The following is a 24,002-nucleotide window of genomic DNA, read 5'->3' as shown; positions in this document are numbered from 1 at the left end:
ATAAACATTATCATGTTCATGTCCATTTACGGTATGATGAGTCGTTAGCGTAAAAATTATCATGTTCATATCTACTTACGATACGATGAGTCGACAACATAAATGATGGAGGCCGCTTCAATATATGGTACGATAAGAAGATACAATAATTACTATGACAGGCCTCATCATCATCATCTCCCCAACCAGACAGATGTGGCATCTTTGGAAACGAGAATTGAACACACAATTGTGTTGGCTCGTTTGTGTGCTCAGCATCCTGACTCACAACATCAAGTAATGCTGCAGAGCTCAAGTAGGCAAACAAATAATACGACTATATATTTGGTTTTGTGACTTATCCATAGGGAATTATTATGCTATACATCAGTGCTTTAATCTCGACTTGCTAAATGGTCTCATCTGTTCTGGACCCTGGAGGTTCACCAGTTCATCAGCACTCTTTCTGTGCTTTTCCCTAGAATTTGACTTTCATGTATGTCATCCAGTATCGACTATAAGCACACATGTTGCAGAGGCATTCAGTGTAACTGCAGACTCGCCATGTTTCATAACCGGCTCAAAGTGAACAATAACATCTATAATAATAATAATAATAATAATAATAATAATAATAATAATAATAATAATAATAATAATACCAGGAGATCAGATTGGAGACAACGCGCCTGCTCTTATAAATGTCCCCGGCGGCCTTTAATGATGTCAAATAGAGGAAAAGCCAGAGAAGCAGATTAATTCCAGCCTTGCCTACAGACATGTTTGCAGCCTCCGTGTTTCACAGTCGGCTCCAGTGAGCTGTATCGCCGCTAACTACTCCGGTGTTCTCCACACGAGTCCTCCCCGGTGGATCCAACAGTCTACTGTTTATGACAGTAGTGAGCTCTGCCGCGCACCGCGCCATCCACGCAAACACTCGATCCGCACAGAAACAAGAGTTTAAGCGCCGGCTTACCTTCGACAGCCCACACCGTCGGCAGTATCCATAGAAAATATAAGATATCCATAATCAGAGTCATTCCAGGCACCGGCCTGTCACAAGCCAATGCGTTCATCGCGCAGCCGTCCAGCAGCGGCTCGTTGACTGTGGATTCATTCAGAGCTGCTGAGCATCCTCCTCATCCTCCTCCTCATCATCAGCAACAGCAGCAGAGGGATAATAATGGCTGTGGAGCTGCTGCCTGGGCCAGTTTGGGCGAAACCAAAAGGAGGGGGAGGAAAATTCCGCGGGACACCGGCATTCGGCTGACTGCAGGGTTCACCTGGAACCACAGATTACTTAGGTGTCAAGTTATTCAACGGTACATTTAGTCATCATCCTAAACTAAACGAGAACTTGGCTTGTGGTCTAGGGGAGACCGGGGCTGGTTGGCACACTTTTCTCTCTGTCCAGTTTCTCAGTAACAGTGGTGGAGCTAGCACATTCAGCCCCTAGGGAGCTTGATGTCCTAGCAGCCCCCTATGTCGCATTTAGGAGCAAACAAAAGGTTATGGTCTCATTAATGAATACATTTACACACATTATTTATGAATACAGTCACAACATGACTTTAATCATGAAGCACCTAATTTAATTTTCATTTGTGCTGACCAGCCCGACCATTTAATAGAATAGCTGCCATTTTAAGCAATTTATCAGTAGCCTATATGATATTAGCCTGTTGCTATCACTCATCACACTTAAAAAAAAAAAATGTGTTTCCACAAACTGTACGTAAGAAGTGGACAAAGTCATCCTGATGTCAACCATTGGTTTATGTTTCAGCCATTTTCAGGAAGGAAGTGACCATATTGCTGCAGAGGAGCGACAGGTGGATCTGATGAGCACAAGCAGTAGAGCGGCACCTCGAGCAGCAACCTTACTGGATCTGGATCCATCTGGATTCTGATGTGTTAGCGTCATAATTCAAGGTCAACTTTACAGCTAAGTGTTAAAGTCATCTAACTGCATTGGTAGCTATCTGTCAATCAGCAGGTAGTCCCGCCCCCAAAGCATCCCCTGCTTTCTGGTCTGTTTAGTTTAGTTTAGTTTAGTTTAGTTTAGTTTAGTTTAGTTTAGTTTAATTTATTAGGATCCCCATTAGCTGCAGCAAATGCTGCCGCTATTCTTCCTGGGGTCCGACACATGCATACAATTATAATAATGCATCATTATAACAAAAAATAAAATTAAAATAAATTAAAATTAAATTAAAACATATAAAAACAAAGCAAAACAAAACAAAAAACATCACTGTAAATCAAAACACACTGCACAGACAGTACAGTTCTTGTCGCCATGTAAATTATATAAATGGATTGTGTTGGACTCTAAATGGACCATAATGTACTAAATGAACATCATGCTGGATTGAAGAAGACTTGAAACTAGAGATTGCTCCTCGCATGAGGAATTTACGTAATAAGCTCCATTAAAATCTGACTAAAATTCAACCCATCTAAATGTATGGAGGTGAAGCATGTCATTAACTTAGTAATGACTCTATAAAATACTTAGCAATAGATGTAAAGTAAGACAACGCTGGAAGGCCCTTTACAAGTATAGACTGCAGTCTTGCAAACTTAAGTTCTTGGGGTGGAGACAGATGAAGCTACAGAAGGTTTATGGGAGGATGTTAATAATATCTCTTAATGTAACAGAGCAACAACACTACTTTCTATGTCGTTTTTCAGAAGTCCCCTTAACTCAGAAATAGGATGGATCCAAAGAAGTAAGCTCTGTTTTTTTTTTATTTATTTGTATTTATCAGTTTATTTGTCAGGGACAATGCAGCGCACATTATTACATACATAGCTATCACAATCAATGCCATAGCAATGTCTGTAGATGTGTTACATAAAAGGTTTCTACAACCATTTAGCCTTACAACCCCAGTCCCTGGTCAGACCTTTCTAAAAACATGTTGTAGTCTAAAAGTATTCTAAAAAGTGTAGTATATGTGTGCAAACACCTCTCTATACACATAGAGACCAACAAAACATCAAGGGTAATTTTAGTGTTCATACCCTAACCATACACAACAGAACAACCACAACATACATAGGAACATCACAAACAATAAGTCACGTACACAACCCCCAGACACCCAGCCGCCCACAAACTCTCACTTATACGGTCAGCCAGTCACAACACCAATACAATAACACAGACAGCAAATCACATACGATACAACCCCCAGATACCTAGCCGCCCGCAAACTCTCACCTATGCGAACAGCCAGTCACACACACACACACACACACAACAACACAGACAACAAAACATAACATCACGTACGACACAACCCCCAGATACCCAACCGCCCGCAGACTCTCACCTATGCGAACAGCCAGGCATCAACACAGACAGTACAGTATAACATAGACAATAGAGTGTGTGTGTATGTGTGTGTGTGTGTGTGTGTGTGTGTGTGTGTGTGTGTGTGCGTGTGTCTTAGTGGTCACAACCCTGGTTTACTTTCAGCCAGGGTTTTACCTTACTGTTAAATGTTTTCAGTTCTGTTTGTGTTTTTAGTTCTATCGGTAAGTTGTTCCAAAAGCGGGTTCCTATTACTGAAAAACATGACTCGCCGAAAGAAGTTCCCACCCACTGCTCCCCTTGTGGCCGCGCTCCTTGCCTTTGTTTTCATGACAAATGGACATTATTTTCAGTGCCTGTTTGTATAATGATGTGGTTTGACGGTTGTCTGGGAGGCTTGGCGCCATACAGTAATACAGTATGATAAGTGAGAGAGTATCATTGCATGAAAGAACAATAAAGCTGCCTTGACCGGGATGTGATGTCTTATCATTCTGAAGCAGTTCAGATTTGTCCGGACAGTCTTGCAAAGTTTCTTAACATGTTTTTTGAAATTAAGTTGTGAGTCTAAAATAATACCTAAAAATGTAAATTCATCCACTTCCTCTATAGCCTCTTGGCCTATTTTAATGGTGCATTTGGCTTTACCTCTTATAGAGAAGCACATTGAGACAGTCTTTTTGATGTTAAGTGTCAGGTGGTTATCTTTGAGCCATTGGGATACTCCCTCCATTTCCTTGGTCAGGACCTCTGCTGCTGCACCTGGTGTTCTAGCTGGTGCGTATAAGACTGTATTGTCAGCATACATTTGTCAGTTTGCTGACTGACAGCATGTTGGTAGGTCGTTGATATACAGACTAAACAGCAGAGTCCCCAGGATGGATCCCTGTGGAACACCCATTGTCGACTGAAGTGGCATTGAGAGTTCTGTGTTTATTTTAACACGTTGCTCTCGATTGGCCAGGTATGAGGCAAACCAACCTCATGTAACCTCATGTAAGGTGTAACTAGGAAGTTGTCAGTTTACACACACTATTGGACCTTTTTTCATATCCAGCATCTCTGGGGGAAGTAGTTACAAAGCTAAAAGTGGTTTTGAATAAATAATTAGATTTTGAACCACTTTTTCGTTCCGTATGCCACACCTACAAATTAAAAATGGATGAATGTGGTAACATATGCTGCATGTAAAAGCATGCTGCAGTTAATCTTTTACCCTTTAATATCTGACATACTGGTCCAGAGGTTAAACTGGTCCATTTGATCAGATATGGACTCTGTTACTTGATTATGTGGAAGCTAGAATATCCTGTATATTCTGGAAGGTACTTCGGATTAATGGTTGAAAATGATGTCTAGAAATGAATAAGACAATTGGTAAGATAATGTTGGTTGCATAATTTATAACAAAGATATATACCTTGACTCCTTCACCTCTCCAAAACACATCTAAAAACAATTGACAAGGTAAACAAAATAGATCCATTAAATATTGGCAAAATGTCATCATCCAGCACCAAATGAGATTGTTGTATTTTATTGAAGAGTGAATAGTTTTGCCTTGTCAGCATTAAAAAGCCCAAACAAAGATGTATATTAACAATGTTCAGACTCAGCTACCATACAGTAGAGATGGAAATTGTTATGGTAATGATTGTAAAGCCAGAGAACACTGTGTCCTCTTCAGAGAGAGATGAACTAATGAAAACAATATTCAGACATTCATTCTGCCAAAAAGATCCTAAGAACTATTCAGGTTGCATTTTATTCTTCCCAAACATTAAAGATGCAATATGATGTTTTTTCAGAGGTGGGAAGTAGCAAAGTACAAATACTAAATCACCGTAAACGTAGAATTGTCATGTATCATACCAAGTACATAAAGAGGGGAGAAAAGACTGGAAGAGGAGAAATTATCAATTCATTAAGAAATTATGAAATTATTAATTGTTAGCATCATAGATTGATACAGAGTAAGCCAATAAAATCTGAATATGAAACCAAATTAAATCTATCAGTATTTCTCATAGAATGTTCTTCAGTGTGGATTAAGACCACTGATATGATTCTACTTATGCTTACATGATAAGAGTGAGAGTGTTAATAATATACAGAGACATACATTAGTAAGTAGTAGTTTCACTGTTTGTGTGTTATTTGATATGTTAGTTTTACGTTTTCACAGTTGTGAGCACAGTTCCATTTTTTTGTGTGTGTACAATAGAGAACAAGCAGGAATGTTGCCACAAAGACCCTGTTCGCAAACTTATAAATATTGCATTACTCTGATCAGTTGGTTGTCGGCTTAATCGTTGTGTTGCCTCCTTCAGTGATGGATTACTGGCAGATATTTATTTAAATACAAATCTGTTGCCTCATACAACTGAGTTTGTGCTTATTATTAAGTGTTTTACTTAGTTTGTCAAAATAATGTTCACTCAGTTTCCACTAACTGGCTGTTTTTTCACAGCTTGTGTCTTGTTTTTCCTTTTCCTGTTTCAGCACGACAATGTTTCAGTACAAAGTTCAACGGTTTTTCACACTGTTTTTCAAAGTGTGAAAGAACTGTGTCAGACCTGCAGCTCAACCCAATCCAACACCTTTGGGATGAAGTGAAACACTGACTGGGAGCCAGACCTGATCAGCCAACATCAGTGTTGGACCCCACTGATGCTCTCGTGTCAGAACGGGTGGAAAAGTCGCAGGTGGTTCCAACATCCAACACCTAACCCACATTCTCAGTCCTAATCCAAATCACATCACCACCACTTGACATTGGAGTTTGCACTAGGAACCCTTCTACTGTAGATCTTAAGGTGTTGGGACGGAGTGATTTGTTACATCCATAGTGTCCTTTCAAAATAAACTTCTGTCTTCACAGGAAGTCAAGTAAAGGTAACAAAACCATTTGTTAATGTTTACTTTCTAGTGACTCTGGTGAAATGTCAACATTAACTTTTAGTTTTGCGCATGACACGAACACCAGTCGCCTGGACGAAAGTGCTGTGTTCATCCACCACCCCTGAACTAAGAAGAGTTAGTAATGAGTTTAAAGCACATCTCCACACACAGACAATAATAGTAATAATAATAATAATAATAATAATAATAATAATAATGATAATAATAATAATAATAATAATAATAATAATAATAATAATAATAATAATAATCATTAATGGGACTTAATGGGACGCTGCATGTCAGAGCAACAGCTATTTCACTGTAATGTGTTGTTGTTGTTGTTATTATTATTATTATTATTATTATTATTTTAATTTCATTATTCACTGTTCAAATCCTATAATTTAAATGTGACCCGTTGCTTCGGCAACGTTTGACCTACAACATCTTACCAATAAAGCCTTTGAAATGAAAACGATAGAGAGAGAGAGAGAGAGAGAGAGAGAGAGAGAGAGAGAGAGAGAGAGAGAGAGAGAGAGAGAGGGATTGGAGAGAGGGAGAGAGAGAGAGACAAAGAGACATGGAGGAATACACAGAACAAAGATGAGGACAATGGGAGGGAGGGAAGAGAGGAAGGGGAGAGAGGGACAGATGGAGGAGGGGGAGAGAAACAAGAGGAGACAGAGAGAGAGGGATATGCATATACATATAGAAAAGGGGGGGGGCAGGAGGGGGAGATATATGAAACGGGGGGAGAAGAGAGGGAGAGACAGAAAGACAGACAGAGACAAGGAGGGAGGGAAGAGAGACAGAGGGGGGGGGGGAGAAGAAGGGGGGAGATAGACATGGGGGAGACATATAAAAGGGGGACAGAGAGAGAGAGAGAGAGAGAGAGAGCCTAAGAGAAAGAGAGAGAGGAGGAGAGACATCAGAGCTGGGTGAGGAAATAGAGCAGAAGAATATGGGCCTGACAGAAAGGAATCCAGTCTTCCTCCAGATGAGTGAGGGTTGCAAACAACAGATTAGAGAAGCCTAGGCCTTGTTTCCATGGAAACATTAGCCCAGGGAAATGGCGATGGGAATGCAGCATATTGTAGGTCAGACGCGCCATCAGCGATCCAATCAGACGTAATCTGTGTTGACTTGTGGGTCATAGATTGAGCAGTAAAGCTGGTGGCCTTCTGCGGCTGCTCACTGACGGAGCTCCAGTCTGAGCTAACCGAGGTGGAGGAGGTAATCACTAATTCCCCTTCAGTTACACCAGTACACACAGTGCAGGAATACACTTCTGCACTCAAAATTATACTTCAAGAATTAGCATCAACATATACATAAGTACCAAAAGTATTCATTATGCAGAAGGGCCCATTTCTGAAGAATTTCTATTTATTTTCACAATGTTGATTTGTTTAATGTTGCGTTTGGTATAGGCGGGGTGAATTTGAATTACATTATCTCACAGTATGTAGAGGAACAACACATGATTAAAAAAGAATGTTTGATGAAATGGAGTAGAAGTATAACAATATAAGTATAATAATATATAAATAAAATATTACTCTGGTAAAATACATATTGTCAACAATCAAATTTTTAAATTGTACTAAAGGGCAGTGGTAGAGTTGATGTAGCAGAGCAGCGTCTCTATAATCACTGCAGACACCAGTTTAAACCATAGACTGTCTCAGAGAAGTGGGTGTGTCATGGTGACGTCACCCGTTGGTTTGTGAACTACTCGACGACCCGTCTTCTTCAATTTTTTTTTTGCAACTAGAGAAGGAAGTGACCATATTTGGACTGTTGACCACCGTCGGCTGGATCTGATTTTAAATGACAGAGCAGCACTTCAAAGAACATGCTGATATGCCTCAAACTTGCATTCTCTCTGCCGGCCATCAGGGGGCGACTCTTCTGGTTGCAAATAGAAGTCTGGTTGTATAGAAGTCTATGAGAAAATGGTCCTACTTCTCTCTTGATGTATTATCTCAGTAAACATTGTAAACATGAGTTTATGTCTCAATCTCTAGTTTCAAGTCTTCTTCAATCCAGCATGATGTTCATTTAGTACATTATGGTCCATTTAATGTGTCAAACATCTTTTTAAAAATTGTATTTTTATGTCTGCTGCTCAGCTGGAAAAGGACTATGGAATCTCCTCCAAGACTAATTACTTTAGATATTTCCAGGTTCGAGACTTTGTGAAAAAGACATTCAGCCCCTCCCTCGAGCACCCACAAAGCGGATGGATAGCCGAGCTGATGGACACAGATCCGACTGCTAAAGGGACAGTCTCCACGCTATATGCGGATATTCAGAAGGTGGCTTCCCCCTCCCTGGACGGTGTAAAAAGGAAATGGGAGGAAGAATTGGGGCTGGACATATCGGAGGTTGACTGGGGAGGGGCAGTGGAACTAGTACACTCTTCTTCTGTATGTGTGAGACACGGATTGATACAGTTCAAGGTGTTACACAGACTCCACTTGTCAAGGGAAAAATTGGCAAGAATGTAGCAGGGGGCCGATACGACTTGCCCCAGATGTAAACAGGTGCCAGCCAACTTATGCCACATGTTCTGGTCTTGTTCCAGGCTGAAAGAGTTCTGGGCCAAAATTTTTAGAACGTTCTAATTCATTTATAACAAAGATATAGAGCCAGTGCCTCTGACAGCCATCTTTGGTGTGGCACCGAGGGAAACTCAACTAACAGTCTCTCAGAGGAAGGCAATAGCATTCACCTCACTGTTGGCTAGGAGACTGATCCTATTTAACTGGATAAAGGCAACACCGCCCTCTCATTAACGATGGGTGGAAGAGGTGATGGCACACCTCAAATTCGAACATCTTAGATTTACTATACAGGGCAACACCAAGAAATTCTCCAAGGTCTGGCAGCCTTTTATTTCCTATTTTGAAAATGAGTTTCCGTCTGCTCCAACATAACTGGCAGCTTTTTACCCCCCCCCCCCCCCCCCCTTTTGTTTGTCTGGGTATGTCTGGTTCCAGTATGGTATGTCGTGTTATTGTTTCGTAGTTTAGTCTTACATTGTGCTGTAGGACTTGAGTTTGTGTTTTTCTGTATGAATGATATACTTTTTGAAAACTCAATAAAAACACTTTGATTATTATGGTCCATTTAGAGTCCAACAGACCAGAAAGCAGGGGATGCTTTAGGGGCGGGGCTACCTGCTGATTGAACGGTCACTACCATGCTACCAATGCAGTTAAGATGACTTTAACAATTAGCTGTAAAGTTGACCTTGAATTAAGAAGCTAACTTTGTTAGCAGCTTCACACCAGAATCCAGATGGATCCAGATCCAGTGAGGGTGCTGCGTCTGGTGCTTGTGTCAGATCCACCCGTTGCTCCTCCATAGTCTAAATATGATCACTTCCTTCACTGAAAGTCCAAGATGGCGATGTATTACATAAATGAAGCCGTTGCACTGAAATCAGCCAGTTTGTCTCTGCTCAGATGATCAGTGCGTTTAAGCATGACATGTATTCTTGACCTTGAAAACAGTAGTTTAACAAAACAATTGAGCAAATACTGATGAAGAACATGAACATGAAATTTTGTCAATCAACACAAATGATTGATTTTGTCACACATTTAATGTCACACAGACGTAACATGTTTCCAAAATGACAAGTTATTTATTAAATAATGAAACGTTCATGAGTAATGTTACGAATAAAAGAGAAAGTTATTCCAAAATAGTTGTAAAAATAATATATGTATCAACAATTATAAATAGCACAATTTCAGTAGGAAATGACATGTTCCATGTTCAATGGTATTTTGGTGAATGTATTATTGAATATGTTCTGATATGTAATCCCTCTTCAAACTGTGCTGTTTGAATGCTGTGCCTGTGTTGTGTTGATAAAGATGGGGTAAAATAGAAGCCACATGTTGACACGTTATGGATTATGGTTAATAACTAATGACTCATCATTTTGTTGTCCAAATAGCACACAGGGGCACAAATGCATTTCTGCAATCCTTAGCAGTTACACATAAAACCTTCTCTCAGTGAATTAAGTGCCATCTCTGTTAGATAACTGAGCCACAGGTCATTTTTTAACCCCAAAATATTAAAAAGAAAGATAAATGTTGAAACAGCGTTTCCTTATTATGTGAGGTGATGAGTTATGAGTGTATAATTCATAATGAAAAAAAAATGTGTTTGTGTCCTGTTCATGAAGCAGAAATGCTATAGCGTTTTTTTCAGACGTATTTATAGTCTACAGTTCCACCTAGTGGTTGGAGAGGTAACTGCACACAAGACATCAGTAGGAGGCAACTTGTTCATGGAACATTGTGAACAGAGCGACTGAAACTACTACTAAATTTGACATTGTAATGAATAAATAAACGAATAAATAACATGATTAAGAAAGAAATATACAAATAAAAGCCTCAATAATAAAATACATGTACAGGTTAATGTGAACATGAATTAATATGCACAGAATTAGAAAACTGAATAAATAAAATGTATATATTTATTTGACCAGGTACTTATTTTCTATTAATTTATTTTCATATTTAATAGTTTGTCCTAATAATAAAATATTTGTATTTGTTTTAATGATATATAAAAAAAATTAAAGTCATTTTTTGGCCTTTTTGCCTTCATTTGGACAGGACAGAGAGATTCCAGAGATAATTTACATAGGGGTGTACAAATACAGAAGTAAATAAAAAGAGAAATTATTAAAATAGAAATTAATGAATACATAATTTATAATAGGGAAATAATTCAAAGCTAAAATACATGTAAACAGAAAAAAATACATTGGGAAATAATTAAATATGAAACAAATTTCTAAAAAATATATAACTAATCAAAGAGATTAATACATATTTTATTTTTCTAGTTCTGTGTATTTTCACATTAACCTGTACATCTATTTAACAATTCAGGGCTTTATGTGGGTGGAGCATAATTCAAACCCTAACCACCTCTTTATACATAACTTACGCATTACACATAATTACATCCCTCCATTCCTACATTCAGTTTATTGATTTGCAATTCCTGTCCAATGCAAATTTATATTATTTTATTTTATATCAATGCTCTTTTGAACTTGTGATGAAGATTTTCATTGCCTGAGATCTATTGATGACTGCTTCTCTCTAATTATTTCTCATAAAACTATAAATAATGTGAAACTTGAAGGGTGACGGGTGAGGAGTACTACGTCCTCTCATCCTCATGAGAAGGAGGATAAAGGGAGGCAGGTGCAGCTCGTCTGAGGGGCCCTGCAGGCCAAATGATGAGAATCCTGCTCTGACTGCCCACCCAACAGGACCCCAATCTTCACTTGATGTATTATCTCAGTGAACATTGTAAACATGAGTTTATGGTCGCATCTCCAGTTTCAAGTCTTCTTTAATCCAGCATGATGTTCATTTAGTACATTATGGTCCATTTACAGTCAGAAAAAAAAATACAGTGCAAAGTGATTGCATGCAAACTTCTGTCCACAGGCTGCAGAGACTGGAGACGTTGGTGTTACAGGCAAGGCAGCGGCCATTGATGGTTGGTGACTAAAGGACTAAAGCTGCCTACATAGACTTAAACCTTATTGTGTTTGTAAACAGTGATGATGTGTTTGTGGGTGAAGCTGAACTGTGTCAGAAAGTGAAAAGTAAGTTTGTGTTTTGTAAAACAGCCTCCTGAGAATGCAGGTTTGAGGCTATGGCTGTTACTCAGTTATCAATGCCATTGCTGATTTATAATTGTGTGTGACAACCGAGAGAAAACTGACATAAAATGAGCTGCAGCAACGAGAATTCAAGATTGTTTCATCAGTCCAGTCGGTCTGATGGTTGCCTTTTTTCTACCACAATGCGACTGCATTGCAAATTATGTTGCAATAGATGGCTTTCAACCAGTAGAGGGCAGCGGTTATGCACATTTGTAAGACATGTAGAATTCAAATGATGCACTTATATGTCAATATTTGGACCGGACGAATCAATCAACACAAATACATACCCAAATATGTTGGTCTTGAACTGAAAGGAGTGATTTAGGGTTGAGTTACTCTTCAATGATCAGTTCCAGTCACTGAAGAAAGCCATGAATACAGTTAAAAGTGGACCTTTACTTTAGAATGTCTGAATCAACGTTAGGAAATCTTTTGGGAGGTGCACTGGAGATGCAGGATTATTTGCAGTCTAAGTGTACAGGAGAAGCATAAAAAATCTTTGCACTTGCATCTTTTTAGTACTGTATTAGAATGACACAACAACCAGTAAGGAAGTCCAGCTAGTAACCAGTTAAAAGCAGCAGACATGGTCTTCTTCCATTCTCCTCTGTTAAACAAGAGTTACTGTAATAACTTTTAGACACATTAAAGCTGCATGCTTCGAACCTGATGATGTAAATGTGTCTTAAAGTGATAGCGTATCTAATTACTCTCTCCATTAGAGAAGCTGCAGGTCTATGAATGGACATTAATCACAGTTACTGTCCTGTAGATTGGTTCAATCAGAGTGTGAAGACACATTTACAGAAACAATTGGACTGTAAAAAGTGTTCCCTTGCAGGAACCATCCAGGCTCTACATGGCTTCTCGTGACGTGACCCGTGTCTGTTCATATCTGTTAAATTTGGATTTCCACATGTCATTTAACCCTCCCCCATCCCTCTGATGTGGAGATGAAGTCCATCCAGCGGTGGATGAGTGATGCATGCATGGAATTAACCCCAGAGCATGATAGTGATTTGATTGTTGAGAACGAGTGCTTTGCGGGTTTCCGTTCCACGGCTGCCCATACAGTTGGCTCCCAGCAGATTATGATGTCACACTGGAGTGGTACTAGAGTCAGCCCTTCATCTGGATTAAGTGCATGTAGGTAATGCTTCGTAGTCAGTGAATGCTCAGGAGCAGCAGAGCTGACTGGCATGTTCCCAGTGGACCTCGCAGGAAAGGAAATTGTGGATTTTCTCAGTCTGAAGATGAAAAGTGACTCAAAGACAATGAGAGACATCTGAGGCCTGTTTTCCTTACCTTTGGTAAGATAAATAATCTGCTGTTTGTGAAAGCTGTGTTTATAACCTTTCCGTCTCAGTGGAAAAGCAAGTCTTACTCGTTATGAAAAACATGCCGAAGAGCTTCGTGCTTCATGTGGAGGTGCTCATTCTGTTTAACAAACTCTAAGATCTTGTTTTCTAGACTGCATTTGCTGCCCGTAACAACCGGTGGACAAGATGAAGGTGAAATGGACCATGCTGGGTATGGTCGTCTTCTTCCTGCTCTCCGTGGTCATGACCTTCTGCTTCATATGGCAGTACAGGATGCCCAAGCTGAAGACAGGTAGCGTTCATCAGGCCAACACACGTTTACGACCTCCCCTCCCACACATGGACTTTTACATACAGCATGACTTTGCAACCTGCGGCTACTTTTGGACCCGGGCCTTCCTTAGCCTCTTTGGTGTAATTGCTCGTTTGCAGAAGGTGCAGCAGGATTACACAAAGCTGGAAATAGTAGCAGCAGGATTAAAGCAGGGTTTAAATCCTGCTGGGAGACAGGAGGAGCGGAAGTGGAGCTAAGCACTGCTGGATGTTTCAGCATAGATAGACCATAAACGTGAATTTGGCTCAGTGTTCAGGGTGTCTGACTGTCACACCATAAAAACAACTCAGCTTCATGACCCGACGGGGAAATGCAAGCAGGTTAACACATTTACAGCACAACATGATTGTTTTACAGCTAGTGCGTACCCTACGGCTGTATCCACTACCTACCAACTTTAGTACTATAAATTGTGTTTTTAGCACCTTAATTAATATGTCAATCTGCAGAACCCTGTCTAATATTAGACTGTATAATGTACTGCATTATTAGACAGGTCTTAGATACCCGTAACAGATCTAGCAGAGTTAGTGTGTCAACTCTTAAATTGACAGGAAAACAAATATCACTTTAAAAAATAATAATAATACATTGAAAAATGTAACAAAATAGTTTTGAGGTTGAGGCAGAAGGAGTCTACAGTGGAATGAATTTGATTTATGAAAAAAAGGATAAGACAGGAAACGTGTCAAGTACAAGATGGACAGATCATTCATCACACAGGTCCGTCTTATCCCAGTCATGTTTACAAACCAACTTGGCTCTTTTTGTCAGTTTTTCTGCTGGAAGTTAATCAAATCAACTGCCAAACATGAAATGCTGAGCAATTTGTTAATCACACAACCTATGAACAATCAGGGCCGTGCAGAGACCTTTGGAGGGGCAGGTGCTCAAAGTTAAAAGGGGGCACATGGAGCACAAATTTAGTTTTTTTCTTTAACCTCCTCTCCTTACGAGGCATCTCTGCAGAATGAAATATGATCGTTAAACTACAATCTGATGCACATAAAACACACACACACACACACACAGTGACATTTCATACCTTTTCAAAAATTGTACTGTATAGCCACAAATTTAATCCATTCATAATCTGCCATTTATTATTCCTAGTGCTAAATTATTAAAGTAAAAAATAATTAAATGATATAGAAATCATGTACTTAAATATTTTTGTGCTTTTATTCAGTTTGACTATCGACTTTGCGCAAGACAGCAAGGTTCTAAAAGTTATATAATTTGTATGCATATTATATTTAATTTGTTAAATGAGAGGTTGAGAAAATCAAAATTCTAATTCTTCTATTATTGTTGTATTTATACTGTAAAATCCAAAGTTATGTGAATATGTAAATTGCATAGTTTTAGTGAAATAACAGGCCTCATTGCCTCTAGAAACATAGGAAAAAACAGCTTGACAGTATAAATTACACATGATATCTCTCTCTTTGCCCATGACAAGAGAAACGTACAGAAACCAAAAAAAAAAAAAAAAGCCTGACATACTTTTCCCCCACAGCAGGTGTGTGGTTAAAGGAGAAATCCGGTCATTTTTGACCCCATTTCCGTTGTCCTCAGGGTCATCCCGACTTATAAGAAGCAAAAAACCAGACAAAAATTGACGTTGCCTAGCCCGAGATCTGTACCTGCCTGGCAGCCTTCCAGACTCGCTCCAATGCTAACCCATTGGGGCACATTATATCTGCTTTCCTGGGCCTCAGAAAACAATTCCAAGACCTATGCAACACAGGTTGGGTCCGTACGAGACACCACGGCGCTCGTTTAGCTCAAATAGTGTTGCAAAACGACATAAATATGTGTGTTTTAGCATGAAGTTACTCACCTCAAATCACCCCGTAGACATTAGCAGTAGACAGCCGAGCGCCTGTCGTCCCTCCCAGTCACCGCAGAAACGAAAACGTTTTCCTCGTAGTTTTGATTTTGTATCCATAAAGAAACGACCGAGCAGTGTAGTCGTCCTGTCCGTAATAAATCCAGGAAGCTGTTATGTCCATATGTATGACTATGTTACAACATAGCAACGATAGCTTCAGCTAGTAACGTGCCGGGCGCTCGTCCCTCCTACTCACCACAGAAACGAAAACGTTTTCCTCGTAGTTTTGATTTTGTATCCATAAAGAAACGATCGAGCAGTGCAGTCGTCCTGTCCGTAATAAATCCATGAATCTGTTATGTCCATATGTATGACTATGTTACAACATAGCAACGACTGCTTACAGCTAAACAGTAGCCGAGAGCCAAAACAATGCAAGTCACACTCTGGAGCTGTTTTCAAGCCAATACAGTGAAAAACTTCTTTCCATCGAGCAGTGCCGTCATGTCCATATGACAGTGTAACTAGCGCTAGCCTACATAGTAAGATTGCTTAGCCTGTGTGACAGTTGAACCTGCTACAAAGACAACAAATCTTGCGCAGTCTCAGTAGGCTAGTTGTGTTGACAGCACGAGTGGGAGTTGCGTGTCGCGTGTGCAGACTGCAGTCTCTCATCAACAGAGTGAGATCAAAGTGGCCCTCGCGCGACTGTCCAAGATGTTTCACTGTACTGGCTGAAAACAGCTCCAGAGTGAGGACGGCAGACGGGAACTTGCGCAAGACTTGCATTGTTTTGGCTCCAGGCTACTGTTTAGCTGTAAGCAGTCGTTGCTATGTTGTAACATATTCATACATACGGACATAAAAGCTTCATGGATTTATTACGGACAGGACGACTGCGCAGCTCGATCGTTTCTTTATGGATACGAAATCTACGAGGAAAACGTTTTCCTTTCTGCGGTGAGTGGGACGGACGAGCGCCCGGCACGTTACTAGCTGAAGCTATCGTTGCTATGTTGTAACATAGTCATACATATGGACGTAACAGCTTCATGGATTTATTACGGACATGACGACTGCACACCTCGGTCGTTTCTTTATGGATACAAAATCAAAACTACGAGGAAAACGTTTTCGTTTCTGCGGTGACTGGGACGGACGAGCGCCCGGCACGTTAGCTGTAAGCTATCGTTGCTATGTTGTAACAGTCATACATATGGACATAACAGCTTCCTGGATTTAAGCGTTTTCGTTTCTGTGGTGACTGGGAGGGACGACAGGCACTCGGCTGTCTACTGCTAATGTCTACAGGGTGATTTGAGGTGAGTAACTTCATGCTAAAACACACATATTTATTTCGTTTTGCAACACTATTTGAGCTAAACGAGCGCCGAGGTGTCTCGTACGGACCCAACCTGTGTTGCATAGGTCTTGGAATTGGTTTCTGAGGCCCAGGAAAGCAGATATAACGTGCCCCAATAGGTTAGCATTGGAGCGAGTCTGGAAGGCTGCCAGGCACGTACAGATCTCGGGCTAGGCAACTTCAATTTTTGTCTGGTTTTTTGCTTCTCATAAGTTGGGATGACCCTGAGGACAACGGAAATGGGGTCAAAAATGACCGGATTTCTCCTTTAACTAACGGCTCTAACTTGTGAGAGGTGTGTGTGCAGAGTTGGACGACACAGAGAATGCTCATTGCTCACTTCACTTCGTCAGTCATCTTGCAAGAATACACCGTGCACAAACGAATACCGCTGCAAAACCTACTCACCGGACCAGTTGTTTACTCCCTGTCTGTCAAAAAGTGAGGTTTCACGAGACAGTGGCCGTCTCCAACAGCTTAGCGTTTAGCAGCAGGGCATGTCTGGGCACGTCAGGCCAGTGACGGCAGAGTGAGGGCACGTTGTGGATCATGTGACCGACCAAGGTAGATCTAAATTATTATTATTTTGTTTTATTTATTATTATTTTGGGCCACACAGACACACATACACACACACACACACACACTCTTAGGGGGAAAAAATCACTTTGACAAAAGGGCACTTTGGGCATCCACCCCCCCACCCGCACGTGCCTGTGAACAATAGACAGAATAATGAGTTGCTGGAAGGTATGTCACCTCTGACTGAGTGAGCAGTTATCACAGAATCAGACGTTCTCTGTGTTAGTTATCTTTTGAATTGACGAAGGGTGCAACAATACAGTTAGCCCACGGTTCAATACGTACCTCGGTAATGGTTCTGTCTCGTACATATTTTGTGCGCAAGGAGAAAAATTGCTACTTATATATTCCAAAATGATTTCTTTATTTTGCTTATAAGCTAAGATTTGTTAAAAAATCAAGACACATTCAAGTGTATTGAATAATAAAATAAATAAATATGTAAAAAAATAAATAAATAAAATGTAACACTTTCAAATGCAAAAGTGCTTCTTAGCCTTGATGACTGGTATGGGATAAAAGGGGGTAAACGTTTTCAAAAGTAAATGTAGATATTTGAAATAAACATAAAGTCACCGTTTTAAGTTTGCAGTACTGCTCTTCATCTCCACTCGGACACATAGCGCACCATGAGATAACTCTCTGTTAGGGGTCCAACTATCCAGGTCAGTGCTCAGCTCTGCTTTAGCCAGCTCCACGTCGATGCCTTTCTGTTGTTTTAGAAGTCTGGAATTACACATGCTGCGTTCATGTGCTCCTCTAAAGCTCCGAAATAGCCAATTCAGAGAGAAATACAAGGATGGAAACGTTTTCGAAATTGCAAAACCGAAAATACCTCAATTCACAAGTGTGGATTGAACTGTGGTATACCATACAGTTCAATATTATATAGAGAACTAGGCATCCCTAGATATTTTATTATTATTATTTCTGAAAATTATGTTCTTTACTTCAACAGTTATACTGCTCCCACACAACTGGCATTGTTAATTATTTTCTGAGGGAATCATATTTAGTTGTGGATCACGTTTGCTCTCCATGTATCAAAACCCCCGGTCTGGGGGGTCGACGGGTCATAAACACAATGAAATGTTAGTGTTCCGTTAGAACAAGGCGTTGTATTTTTCTTTTCTTTTGTTTCAATTTGATAGTAATTTTAAGTCAAATCATGGTGTTTTCTTCCTAAACCTAAACACGTTTTTTCAACTAAACGTTAAGGTTTTGTGTGTCTCTTCTTTCCTCTTCCCAAACTTTTCAAACTGCCACAGTTTGGTCTGGAAAAATGACATCTGCCTGGAAATGTGATAGAGCATTCAGTTTAGTTGTATGGGAACGTGACGTTGGGGACAAGGTTATTGGGGTGTATATCCACAACAGTAACAGATAAGTTGTGTTTCATATGTGATGATTTGCCCTTTTTCCCACAGAAGTGGGTGTAACCCAGGCGACAGTGGAGGAGATATGCCCTCTCTTTCCCGAGCCGGTGCCTCTCAAACATCCCATCACATCACTGAGGGTGGCCTTAGAAAAGGTGGATCTCTGTCACTCTTCAAATTGTTAAGCATGTGGATCGAGTTATCGTTGGTCTTATTGACGTCTCTCTGAACAGATAGATGTTCTCCTGAGGTCGAGCATTCACGCCACCAAGCTGCCAGCGATATCAGCCATCGTGGTTTTAAATGACTCTGTTCTGTGGAATGGAAACTTTGGCAAGAAGAACATCAGCGACCCGTCCTCACCCGCACCAACCGAGTACACTGTGTACAGGTGAGATTTACAGTCATACACAGTGTGTGGAACGGGGAGAGATTAACTTCAAGTATGACATATGATATGAGAAAGGGGAAGTGATTTGTCTAAATGCCATATACTTAGTTAATAATAATATGGGTCTTAAACAAAGCCCAGCCAGTCCTTAATATTAGCAGCTCCATCTGATCAGTCATCACATGATGTGACCTGCAGTGTAATTCTTCTATTGGATTTGATCTGAGGCCTCGGAGTCCGAATTAGGATTAGACCTTTATTGTATTAAGTAAGCTTCATATAGGAGCTGTGATCAATGAGACTAAAGCACTCAGTTAATGAAGAGCTTAAATGTGATCTGTGCAGCTGCGGTGGGGATGCATATGAAACCAGGATATGTCGAATCAATCACAATGTGTTGCACTCACTTTAATCACTGTGGTTGCAGAATTGCAAGCCTGTCTAAGATCTTCCCCACACTGATGCTGTACAAGATGTGGGAGGACGGCCTGGTGGACTCTCTGGACGACCCTCTGGACAAATATGCAGACAACTTCACTATTAAGCATCCGCTGGGGAAAAGCGGGGGACCGGCATCCTCTACAGTCAGGACCATGGGCAGCCGCTCTCCTGGACTGACCCTGCGCAGGATGGCCAGCCAGATCTCAGGTAACCACAACATGTCCCATGTTTCGAAGGACATGGAAAATTAACATTCATGTGACAAAACAGGAAATACCTTTTTTGTCATTCTTACTCAAACTTAATTCTGACAGTAGTACATGAGATGGATAATATGAGAAAACATCAGGTTCCTCTGCCTCCGCTGCAGGGATGACGTATGGTTGTTGTCCAACAGGGTGTTTGGGTCACTCTGGTTCTGGCTCTGGGTTTATTCCACTGCAACAAAAACGAAATCTCTGTGGCAAACAAATATTTATGATTCTTTCACATTTTGTTCATCTCAACTAATGAAGACCACTGATTTTTGAAGAGTCAACTACACCACGGTCACGTGACTTAACGTCGACACCACTCAACTAAAGGCAAACTAATGTTCCAGTGATGACGTTTACTCATCTCTTTTATTACTTCACCAGAGGAGTATTTACCAGCCTGATTATTTTTATTTACCACAGACGTTATTGCAGGCATCGAACCAACAACACATTGACTTTGAGACGGGGGAACAAGAAGTGTACGAATGCTGACTCATTTCCTGCTTTTAGGAATCATTCCTGCAGCACTGTATGGCATTTGCACAATCCATCTTTTCTTGTTGTGCAGATTAATGTCTTATTGTGCATTGTCCCTGTCTTGAGATGACTCTGAGACGGCGCTTCATGGAAACTACGTAAAGCCATGCGTGTGTCCTATTACGATGTGATAACTTACAAGCGGCAGTGTGTCAAGGCGTAGGTCTAGACTCTCACATCGCCACGTTAAGGACACGTCCCGACCAGCCACAAGCACTGTAGCTGACCTCAGCTCACATGAACGGAGAGAGAAGCTATATTTACACTGAGCTCCGTCCAGATATAGAGCTAATCAGCTCTGTGTGCTCAGAATGAAACGGAGGGATTAACGGAGGGGGAAGCCCTGCTGTTAGGATCAGTTATTAGAATTGATCTAGAGGTAAACATGTAACCACAGGTAATCCATCTAATAGTTGTTAAAGATGCATAATACCACAGCTTTGGGAGCATTGAATTGCCTCTCAACATGGTGATGCCTGAGCTTGCGTGGCCTTTGCATGAAGAATAATTCATCTGCAGTTGTTCACATAATGAAAAATCTCTTGGGGTATTGCTCAATTTCATTGTCCTACTTGTCCTGATTCAATGTGTGGTGATGTGTGTGAGCCCGTTCTGCAGTACCGATGCTGCCTAAACACTGTTGACGCAAGACGACAAAACACTTCAGTGCATCTAAGCATCAGCTTGTTCCATTATCCAACTTGTAAACTGAAAATGGAGCGAGGCAGTCGAGGGATGGAAACAGAGTCAGCTCATCTTCAAAGTAAAGGTTGCGTGTTTTGAAACGTGTTCATTTAAGGAGAGCTACGAGAGCATCTTTGGGACTGTACAAGTTGGATAATGGGCCAAGCTGATGCTTTGTAATGCTGAATTGCATTGCATGTGTTCATTCAATGTGACACCAACACAGCCAAAGTGATAACATTGTTTAGGCAGCATCGCCTATTGAAGAATGAGCTCACACATCACCATACATTTGAATTAGCACAGATAGAACAATAGATTTGGGTCCGTCTTACCCCTAAAAACATTTTCATTACACAATGTGAACAACTGTAGGTGAATTATATTACTTCACAATATCTTTACATTTCCATTGATGATATATTAATGATCTGACTGTCACTTATGGTTCCTTTCAGACATTTCATTCTGAAGAAAAAAATATAATAATGGCGCTAGAGGAATAGTCACTGGATACGTTGTCTAGAACCATGACTGTCTGTATAAAATCCTGTGACGATTCATCAAGTCGATGTTGAGATATTCCATTGTAAGTGCAAAGTTTGACCTTGATGGTTGTGCTAGATAAAAAGACTATGGAAGTCTCTGATGTCTTTCTTGACTAAAGTGATCAACTAACCAACATCGTCTTCCTGAGAATGTCTTCCTGTGGAAACGCATTTCTTGAAACTGAATGTTGAGTCAACAAATAAGTAAATGAATACCTATAGAACAAAAACAATGAGTAGAATTTGTTGGTAGTGGTTGTTGGCCCCTGGTCTGGTAAGGCAACCACAGATTCACTCTCATTTTGGAACGAGTTTTGTACCTCTTGAAGCTCTATTTGCATTTTTTTCAAGCTGTGGGTCAGAAGTGGAATATGACTATATGAGTCTATACATAGTTTTTTTTTTCCGGGGGGGATTCAACTCGTTTTGCCTTCAGGTTTTGGATCCTGAAACAATTTCTCGTCAGTCCACAGTATTCCCCTCTTTAAAAGCAGCTCAGGTCCTCACTAAGGTTTTCTGATATTTTTACAGGGTTACCCAGAAGATTAAGGTCAACTAATCTTCTTTGGAGTGGCGACACAGTGACAGCCCTTAATCTGTTACAAGATGATGTCCTGGTCGCAGACCCAGGCACTAAGTAGGTGTTTCCTTCCTGTGTTGTTCTATTTGTGACTGTAGTGACTTAAGACCTTATGTGTATTTATATGGTTTGAAAGGAAATAAGATGTTGATGTCTATTTATAGAACAAAGGTCCTTTTGGCATTTTGTATCCAGAGGGAACCTGCAATCACTACTGACTCTTTTCCCTCAGATGCCACTACAGCAATGTTGCCTTTTCCTTATTGGCCAACGTCTTGGCCCAGAGGGTGACTGGCAGAGATTTTGAGAGCTGGGTGTCAGACAACATTCTGGAGCGGCTCAGCATGGAGGACACTGGCTTCAACATAACTCCAGCCGTTCAGAAGCAGATGGCTGTGGGTGTGTACAGCAGTGGCCAGCCAGCTCCCCTCTACAACCTGGGCTGGTACCGACCTGCAGGCCAGATGTATTCCACAGCAGCTGACATGGCCAAGCTCATGATGGCCCTTCTTGGTGCCTACGGCGGGACCCTGCTCCGCCAGGACACCCTGAACACCATGGTGACCCCAGTGTTACGATGCCACACTGGCTACTTCGCCAACTCCACTGGTACACCCTGGGAGATCAACGAGCAGTTTGGCTATGACGTGGTGAGGAAGGACGGTGACCTGGATGGTTATGCCGCCACCTTATCCCTGGTGCCACGGCTCAAACTGGGACTGGTGGTCCTAATGGCTGGGGTTCGGCCTGCACACCAGGACCTGGTAAGCCAGGCCTACAGCTATCTCATCCCTGCAGTGGAGAGGGCTTACAGAGAGGCTCGACGAACTCTCAAACCGCCACCCAATGCAGCTCCATATGTGGGCTTCTTTACTTACAGGAATATGACTTTCTATGAGATTAAAGCGAACTCAGACGGGGTGCTGGTAATGCAGCAATTTGGACCACAGGTGGACACAACTGTCCTGTCCAAGTATCGAACTATTCGTCTGGATTACCTGTTGGACAGGGTGTTCAGGGTGGTGTTTGAGAGCCCGTACCCTTGCAAGCTGAAGGTTAACAGTGCGTCGGTCTCCCTGGAGGCTCAGGACAGACAGCTGTTCAACTTTTACCTCTTCAACAAGAAAGGCTTGTCACCAGGGTTTGATTCCCCAGGACTCAACACTTACGGCGTCACAAGGATGGCTGGCAGACCATTCTTTACTACATAAAGACTGAAATTCAGTTTAATATGAAACTTGATATGGCAGTTTTCAACTGTTAGGTTAAGTTTAAAGGGGTTAATCTGATCTTGTATTTATTTAATCTCCTCTGCTTCCATCTATCATTCATTCTTGTCCAAATATCCAAAGGACTCTTTGAGCGAGGACAAGCAGAGCAAAACTGATGACGGTGGTGTATAAATGTCTGGAGATTAGACAGTGTAGCAGGATTCCTCTTCCACCATTAAGTGCCTACAGTGACCCAGAAAGAGCAAAAACACGAGACTGATTGAAATGTCATGTGGTCAAGTTTTCAACGTTTAAATTCACCAGGGAAGCATGTGAATATTTATTATGACCAGTAAAGAGAAAGGATACAAAATAATATGTGAAATACAACAATGTGTTGATGTTATGTCTTTTACTTGTCTATTAAGTAAAAATGTACATGTAACCATCAGTATGAATGCATATGCACGTTACCTAGATACATGTATTTGGTGGAGAAACCTAGGAATATTACAGTCATTATCGGTCATGCACAGTATTTCAAATACCAGGACATAGACTCAGAGGTTTGACTTTATTGTGGCTGCTGCAAACGGTCAGTGGAAATCAACACATTTGATAGCT

The 24,002-nt window shown here is 40.9% G+C and overlaps 2 protein-coding genes across 4 annotated transcripts in view; one reads left to right on the top strand and one right to left on the bottom strand.

The window, feature by feature from the left end:
* Positions 1-1,118, bottom strand: part of LOC311017870 (ephrin type-B receptor 2-like) — a 58,253-nt gene extending 57,135 nt beyond the window's left edge. The window contains exon 1 of the mRNA XM_084016505.1: positions 956-1,118. Within this exon, the coding sequence (XP_083872631.1) occupies positions 956-1,055 (100 nt within the window). The 5' untranslated portion in view covers positions 1,056-1,118. The remainder of the gene's footprint in view (positions 1-955) is intronic.
* An 11,977-nt stretch (positions 1,119-13,095) lies between these two features.
* On the top strand, positions 13,096-23,427 carry LOC311017871 (putative beta-lactamase-like 1). Of its 3 annotated transcripts, none has more exons than XM_084016508.1 (7): positions 13,096-13,231; positions 13,392-13,532; positions 18,781-18,884; positions 18,967-19,120; positions 19,548-19,768; positions 22,119-22,224; positions 22,400-23,427. In XM_084016508.1, the coding sequence occupies exons 2-7, from the start codon at positions 13,438-13,440 to the stop codon at positions 23,376-23,378; spliced, it is 1,659 nt and encodes a 552-aa protein (XP_083872634.1). In that variant the 5' UTR covers positions 13,096-13,231; positions 13,392-13,437; the 3' UTR covers positions 23,379-23,427. The 3 variants fall into 3 exon arrangements, with proteins under 3 accessions (XP_083872634.1, XP_083872632.1, XP_083872633.1); XM_084016506.1 differs by having other exon boundaries at positions 18,963-19,120; XM_084016507.1 differs by having other exon boundaries at positions 13,378-13,532; positions 18,963-19,120.
* The last annotated feature ends 575 nt before the right edge of the window (positions 23,428-24,002 follow it).

The sequence above is a fragment of the Eutrigla gurnardus genome, assembly GCF_963514095.1.
Source record: "Eutrigla gurnardus genome assembly, chromosome: 8".
Taxonomy (NCBI): domain Eukaryota; kingdom Metazoa; phylum Chordata; class Actinopteri; order Perciformes; family Triglidae; genus Eutrigla; species Eutrigla gurnardus.
This window is presented reverse-complemented; position numbering and strand designations above follow the sequence as displayed.

What these genes read in the sequence shown, in the direction of transcription:
- LOC311017871 (XM_084016506.1), top strand. Translation starts at nt 13,427, where the DNA reads ATGAAGGTGAAATGGACCATGCTGGGTATGGTCGTCTTCTTCCTGCTC. An exon ending in TGAGGGTGGCCTTAGAAAAG is followed by an intron (nt 18,885 to 18,962) that starts GTGGATCTCTGT and finishes CTCTCTGAACAG; the next exon opens with ATAGATGTTCTCCTGAGGTC. An exon ending in ACCGAGTACACTGTGTACAG is followed by an intron (nt 19,121 to 19,547) that starts GTGAGATTTACA and finishes CTGTGGTTGCAG; the next exon opens with AATTGCAAGCCTGTCTAAGA.